Here is an 8,052-nt window from a genome sequence, read left to right on the forward strand (position 1 = left end):
CTCGAAAGTGTTTGACCGAGTTTCTTCTTGCTGTCTATTGTTTTCATTGAAGGAGTAGAGACAGCCTATATACTTTTTGCGAATGTATTTCAAGAGCCACGTTGTTTCCAGTGATTCCAAAGAACTGCAGTCGTGGATCGACACTATCAATTTCGTGTGCGCCAGTTTCTCCTGTCAACCGTTAGCTGGGGCCGTGGGTTCCCAACGAAAATTCCAGCGTCCACTGCTACCCTGCAGCCACACGAAACTCTCTCCTGTGAGTAATGTCACGCGCTACAGAACGTTAAGAGACCGTCTTTCTCACCTCGTCCAAGCAACGAATATAATCTGTCTCCGTTGTTTCTTTATTTACAAGCCTTCCTCTACTATCCCTGAAGCCAACTTCGTTCTCTAAGTTCTCATATCTTCAAAACGGAATACAGCCATTGACAAAATGAGATTATCCCTTTCGGACACGAGATTAGAAGCATCAATACAGAATCAGTAGTATATGCGTGTAACTGCCACCATCTGTATTCGCGTGTTTGCTCTCCCAAGTGTTTAACAACTGACAGTTTCTTGGATTTTTGCTCGTGTTCTTAGAGAGAACAGTTACGGGACCACGAGGAAAGGGTTAATAAGTTAGAAGCCGAGCTGGAAGAGCACAGACGGCATCCACCTGAAAGAGGAGCGAAAGCTCTCACTGTACAAAACTATAAGGAAAAGGATTCCTACTTGCATCACGAGGTAACTATGAACGCTGGTAATGCTAGCAAACAATATCACGCCTCGTTTTAATCACAGCCCGAAGTAGTCATTGCTCATGGCATGAAACCATTAAACCGGATACAGTCTAGGGCGGAGTTATGAATTGAGAACAGTCCGAGCCAAGTCGGGGTGTCTGATAACTCCGTGGGCGAGGCATACTGCTTTAATTACAGTTTTTCTATACTTCTCCAGGTTGGAGTACTGCTACTCCACTTGACATTTTCTATCCTTATATTTCAACGATGCTTTCAAGGTTTGAGCAGCTATTAAACGTCATTTGTGTTGAGACCTAGGGGATAAGAGAAATGGAGCGAGCGGGATTCAAATAATTGTTTCAGTAATTATGTTCATAATACAGCTGGGATTCTTGCTAGTTAGATCTGCATTGCAACTGAATGTCCGTTGATCGTGGTCGTTACATTACCCCTTAACTCTCGACAGCCATTAAGCTGCGAACAGGGTGTCGTTACTAAAACAGATAGTACGTGAAAATTGAATCGTTAATTAATTTGTGTGTCTTCTGATTTACAGTTGAAGAGGTACAAGACATACGCGTACTTGCTACGGTCTAGGCTAGCATTTACAGAAGTCGAGCCGTCGTTGGTGGAGAGCAGTATCGGCGAAGTAGACGAAGGGAGCGGCGCTCTGCTGAATTCAGATGTGTCGTTAGTACCGCCGCCTGTTCCCGATCGACCCGCCATAAATAGGTACAGTTACAGGGCTGCCATTTACAACCGTAATCTGCTAAACGATCAGGACTACGGCGGGGACATTGGTTGACGTGTGATGGGTGTCTTTTCAGCATGTGTGGTCTAGTCTGACCTGCTTAAGCAGGCAGAAGCAACAGCTGAAATTTGGAAGACGTATTAACGAAAAAAACCTAACGATGTATTCGACACATCACTTGTTAAGTACTGTACCGTACCGTGTACTCACCCATTCTCTTTTAATATATTTAATCATGATTTATCGGCGGCCATTCAAACCGGTAGTGGTGTAGCATTCGTACGCGGCGCTATTAGCACAGCAGCAATTTTTTTTGTTTGAGAAAAATGTCTTCGCGGAACTGTTCTTCGGTGTCGAGATTACGTTCGATCGTTTCTTTGTAGTCAATTGACACGTCGTCGCTCAAGTATCATTATTTTTTATAAGAATTCATTGTATAAAAACATTTGAACAGGAAGAAAGCTGCTGTCCTAAGCGCATACTCGAGACCGGTTCAACTAACTGGTGGTTGGGTCAGGGTTCACGCCTAACTCAGTATAGTGTAAATGATTCACTAATTATATCTAGTAGATTGTTAAAGATTTACCAAAGACTTGACAAGGCCCGACTCAGACTCGTGCCTTGACTGAAGATAAGACCAGTTTAAGTATAGAACAATTCTAATACCCGGATCGGTGAACGCTGCAAAGAACGGACAACAGTGACTATATTGTTCAATTAATCTCCGTATAAGACTCCTCTACCTGTACAAAACGATGATACGAAACGCGTAAGAGCGTTCGTGAACACGACAAGTACTGTGTCACGCGCGATTGGACCGGTCTTTCTTAAATGTAACGTGAAATTTAATCTACTTTTTTGTGTAATAAGAGAATAGCTGTATAGTAAATATGATTGTGTCGGTGAAAAAGTTGTAAAATCATTAGATCGCATAATAATATATAACGGAGAAATCGTGCGGGACTTTGTTACTATACCAAACTGTGTCTGTCTTCACACGAAATGTCTTATTCAGGCATACCTTCATGCTTCTGGTTTCTGCTTTTGAATTCGCTGCTAACATTTTCTAACATTACTCATCGTCGGGACTAGTTCATGTTGCGATTGGTGGTTGTAACGTAACATCTGCTTCTCTTGCCTACTTTAAGAAATTCGATGGACTGTTATTTGGCGTTTCCGTGAACCAAGCTTTCCGACATGATTTGTCAGTGTCATCCGCGAACTTAGACCAACATTGTCGGCAAAAATGCAATTTCCATGCGGACGGTTTTAGGGTATAAATAGGCTGCCAACGCCGGGCGTCGAGGTGTTACGTCGCAAGCGACGAAAGTGATAGTTCTCAAAATTTATACGACCTATACGAAAAGTGAATTATGTTTATTGTTAAATGTTTATTTAACGGTTATCGAGATCATTGAACTGAGGATCGTTGAAAAAGCGTGTTTATAGTACCTGCAGTCGAATTATCTGAAAGTACATTCGGTCGAAGTCAGAAGAATTTGAAGAAGTCTTGTCGAAAGGGTTCAGCGTGTGTTCTGATGTTTCGGTTTTGATTGTTAGTTTACAACGAAGGTAATTGCGCTACGGGATAAGAGTACAGCTGTGTTGCTGAAGTTGAGCCTGGAGAAAATAAATATAATACGTGTACATTTAACACATTTAGGATGGCAGTCAATTTTTCGTTTCTGAACTGTTAGAAATCCCTCGATGTTAGCGGTTCTAATACATTCAGATCCATTTATTATATAATTTATACTTTGTAACATTAGACTTTACGTGTAGGATTAAGTGATGCGATTTTTGAGACTCTTGTACCTTTAGAAAGAACAATGCAAAGACACGGTGGACACGCGTAGTAGGTTGCACTGTCTGTTTGCTTTTTAATGATTATGTCAAAATGACTGAGTGCGAATCGTGTCACATATTTCCTTCTTGTTAATTATAACAGCTGGGTAACCTACTGCTGGGTGTCGATTTTTGTTAATTATGATATTCTAACAATGCATCATGTTGCTTGTTTAGATTTTGTATCGTTTACCGATGAACTCTGTCATCCTAAATATGTTATACGCTAATTATCACACGGTATAACTGTGTATCAGCCATTTTACAACTGTAAATGTACTATATATTTTTATATTTGGTGTATTTTCGCGAATAATTCTATTTGATCTGCGTCCTCGATTTCTATAATATGTGTTGCGACCCGACGAAAAGAAAAAAAAGTAACAACCACTATTTGGGACAACGGGAACCATTTTTTGGTCGTGTACGTTTCTCTGTGATCGCGGTGTCTTGTGTTCTGTAAATTGGTTGATACGTGAACGAGGGGAAGAAAAAGCGTTCACTCTCGGTAGTAGTTTAGTTGACGAAGAGTAAATTACAAGTGAAAGATCGAATCTTTCGTTTCACGTAAAGAGAATGAAAAATTAAATATCGCAGATAGACTCACGTAGGCCTCACCTTATTCTAATCACTGTTCTGACATTACGTTTAGATGCATAACAGTAGCAACTTATCGAAATTATTCTAGCCTTTCTGAAACGACTATACAGTACCGTATATATATATACATGTATGTATATACCGTGTACATATATACAAATATATGTATATGTATACGAATATTATATTCTTGCATAAAAGTATTACGTAATAAGTCAAATGCTTTATCGAACGTTGTAACTGTAAAAAAGAAGACAAATTTAGTGTTTTTACCGATATGAAGTATTACATCGTTTCATATTGTTCTTTATTAATTCAACGATACTTTTTTTGCCAACGATGCTTTTACGTTTTACATAGAAAAACGTACTGATAGAATTGGATCATCCAAAATATTTCTTAGTACTGCTGCATATATTTGTCAATTATATTTTTACGAATCATTTGACAATTTTGTTCATTGATGCAAAAGCATTTGTAAATATTACATAATTGTTTTATGCCAAAATATTCTGAATCTAATAAGAGAAAAAAAAAGCGACGCTGTATTCTTGGGAATCCAGTATATTAGGACCTTAAATTCTTTTCTCCTTTCAGTTTAAGAATGAATCAAAAGTTGCATTTATTGATGGTTACATTGAACAAGGTTCATCCTAGCGATTTTTTGTATTGATTCTGTATTATAAATTGCAGACATCCTCCTAGAGCAGATATTTAAGAGAATTTGTTAACTAGTCGAATATTAGCGTATCTAGATATGGTTCCTGTAAATTATATTGCTGCTCAGTATCTAAGAAACTATTAATTTAAACGTAGGCTAACAGATATATATTTCATTACTTTTGTATTTTAATTGTAGATAGCTGCTTCGAATTCTTCTTTACCATTTTTTTATTGATATATCATCCTTTTGTATTGTTCTCGAGAAGTCGTTCATTACATCTAATCATAGTGTATACTAGACCCCTTGTACATAAAATTGTATTATATGTGGATAATATAATGATTATTATAAACTATATAATGCTAATGGCAATAAAGATAAACAGTCTCCAGATTATATAGATCCACAAAGTTTCATATGCGATTCCCAGTGTTTCAGATACCATGTAGGTACTTACGTAAGATATACCGCATCTTCACTTCTCTTTTTTTCCTGCATTAAGATTGCATGTAACGCACCGTTATGTGGTATGCAATTTAGTGTCTAGTTAATAGCATGCACTTCTTAAGTTCCGTATACCCGTTTGCATGTAGAACTTATGTTCGATGACAGGTATTTTAGGTAACAATTAGTTGCACGATAAAATTTCATATTATTAACACGATCGGCCGCAGGTTTTAGTTAATTAACACGATTCCGTTGAAATGCATGCACTCCGGACACGGTTCTTGATTAATTTCAATACATCGAGTACCTACACTACGCTGACTTTTTATTGCCAAGTTTTCAGCTGCAGACGAAACTATACATATAAGCATGATTATTCCACTGTCACACGTTAATCACAATTATTCGTATGCAGAAGTTTATGAAATTCAAATATCTTGTATACTTAAAAGAAAAGTCTACTTATACATATAGGACTCGCGGTTAGTCGGCTATACGTCGTAAGAATTTTAAGGGGACATTCTATAGAATAAAATAAGAGATAAATTAAATTTTATTCTTAAACTATTAAGTTTCAATTGTCAAGTTACTTTTAAATTATTTTCCTAACTCACACGGCGTTTTTGCTGCTCTGTTTTTTCATTACCTATTGGTGGATTAGAGAAATTTTAATTATTAATGTCTTGTAAATATAACTAAAATTGTAACATTGTTATACTCAATTTTTGTTCTATTTTAACTTATAAAATTGCCCTTTAACATATTTATAACATATAGTCGAATATTTAACTCTTTTGATAAAACACAGACACAGACTATGATATGATGCTGTTCAAAAGTTTAGGATAACTTATATTTATTGACAATAAACGGTAACGATTTAATGTTGCAGCTTGTTATATAATATCTCTACGATTTTATTGTCGGCGTTAATTAAAAATTACTCTCGTTATCCGAGTGATCCCGAACTTCTGAACATGATTTTTTTAAAAAGTGACGCTAATTAATTTCATTTTTTATCGATGAAAGTATATAAACATCGCGTACCTCGGAAAAGTTAGAATGCAGATACCATTCAGTCGCCAATATAATTAACTCCATTGAACGCGTCGTCATAAAAATTAAATATACTATAAAATATTGTTTTTCGATGTTTTACAATTAAATTAAATGGAAATGGAGTTATTGATGTTGGATGCTGATAAAATGATTTGACGATTTGGAAGCCTAAAGAGAATAGTTTCTTTTCTAATTTATATTGTTTTATGAAATACTTGTATAATGATTGTGTTACTTTATTCCATGCAACAGGATTGAGCCAGTGTCATCGTGAACGAAGTAAGCAAGCGATCAACAAAACGATTTCAACGTGTCCCGAGATTATACCTGTAGTTTTGCAATGAAAGTTCATCAGAGATTTTCATTTCATAGGATATATATACATATATATTTAATTTCATTGCGTTGCATCGCTAAGCATCTATTTCCTGCATCGATTGAGCGAAAGGGCACTGTGCCGCCAACGGAAGTATCGCAAAATAAATCATATAAACGGATGTGAATTTATTTAAATTCGAAAAACTCGTTTGGAGCAGTATCACAAAAATCGTTAAGATACCCAGAATATTTTATATTTTTAGTATGTTCGAGGGCGGAGCTCTTAACATTTTTAATCTTCGTCGCTTTAAAAAAAGAAGAAAAATGAAAAAAATCGCCAGAGATCTTTGTCAGCGAAACAAGTTTGTCGCATTACCATTTTTCGAAGTCTGGCGGAGTTGAAAGAATTCAATCTCTAACTGGTTCTAGTTTCTCGCAAATAATGCCTACTCAACGAACGAAACGAAATTTTCTAGTTGATCTTTTTTGCAATAGAGCAGCTCTGAAAGTGTTTCAAGATATCCAATGATAAGCTACTCGGAGAAAAGAACCTCCTATATTCATCGAAGAAACTGAACGTTACGTTAAGGAGTTTACTTGTAAATATGATTTCGCACGAGCATGCTGTTGCCTACTAAATTCAATGAACGTGTGAAATTGTGATGTAAAAACTGAACTGCATTAAGTGTAGCAATTAAATAAACGAAAAAGGTTTCTCGACGCTGTTTTAGAGGGAGGTCGTGTTCCGGCTGCTTCCCCCTAGAGTATAATAATTGTGTTTAGGAGGAATTATACACTATACACGTATACGTTAGCGACAGTATACCGAATCAATGATAAATTCGTGGATGCTGTTTTTTATAGTGACATTTACAAAAACACGACACCGTTGTCCGTAACACCATCATAGTACACGAAAATCGTTCTCGTTTTTAAGTGTTGTACCTTGTCCTTCGTACTTATTTTACGCTTAAGGTGAAAATTTCTTTATTGTACATATGTTTACTTTGTAACGTGTTAGATCGCCCTTTACAATTACGTCGTGCATAAATGCCAAAGAATCGCATTTAAAATACATTTTTTTTCATTGCAATGTATTTTGTACTCGCATTTACGTTCATATATTCGTCGATCACATTTGCTCGCTTTTGATATTTTTTTTTTCAAGTATTGCTCTCTTTCTCGCGCGGGTTTACACAGTTTATAACAAGTACGCGAAGCTTTTTTAACATATTTTTCCTGTTTCACACTTTCTCTTTTTTGTCCCCCCCCCCTTTCTCGTTTCGATTGCACAATTGTTCTTCGCAAAGACTCGGCTGTATTTGTTCTGTATAAATTAAAACGATCGCGAGGCGTCCTTATAGCAAAATACTCACTGTACATATTGTTTCAATTTCTTGTATTCGTTTTATGCTAACCGAAACTCGATGACTGTGTACTGTCTGTACATGCGAAATATTCCTTTGTAAATATCATTTTACGATTACGAAAATAAAAATTGTGAACATGAATCGCTTCTCTTTTTTGTTTCAATATCCCCCATACACACGAACGCGTTGATATAAAATCAGAGAGAATATAAATTGCAGGGATCTTCGACGGGTTGGTTACATGTTACATATAGGATAAAAAAAAATATCGAAGAT

General features: G+C 36.3%; 1 protein-coding gene across 5 annotated transcripts in view; it reads left to right on the forward strand.

Annotated features, from left to right (window-relative positions):
- The window catches only part of Efa6 (Exchange factor for Arf 6), a 61,134-nt gene extending 53,217 nt beyond the window's left edge, over positions 1–7,917 (forward strand). For 3 of the 5 annotated variants that reach the window (XM_078197149.1, XM_078197152.1, XM_078197150.1), the window contains exons 11-13: positions 112–256; positions 583–726; positions 1,279–4,975. In XM_078197149.1, the coding sequence (XP_078053275.1) occupies positions 112–256; positions 583–726; positions 1,279–1,527 (538 nt within the window). In that variant the 3' untranslated portion in view covers positions 1,528–4,975. The other 2 variants (XM_078197151.1, XM_078197153.1) reach the window with 2 other exon arrangements.
- Positions 7,918–8,052: the final 135 nt, after the last annotated feature.

Source organism: Augochlora pura, chromosome 3 (assembly GCF_028453695.1).
Source record: "Augochlora pura isolate Apur16 chromosome 3, APUR_v2.2.1, whole genome shotgun sequence".
NCBI classification, from domain to species: domain Eukaryota; kingdom Metazoa; phylum Arthropoda; class Insecta; order Hymenoptera; family Halictidae; genus Augochlora; species Augochlora pura.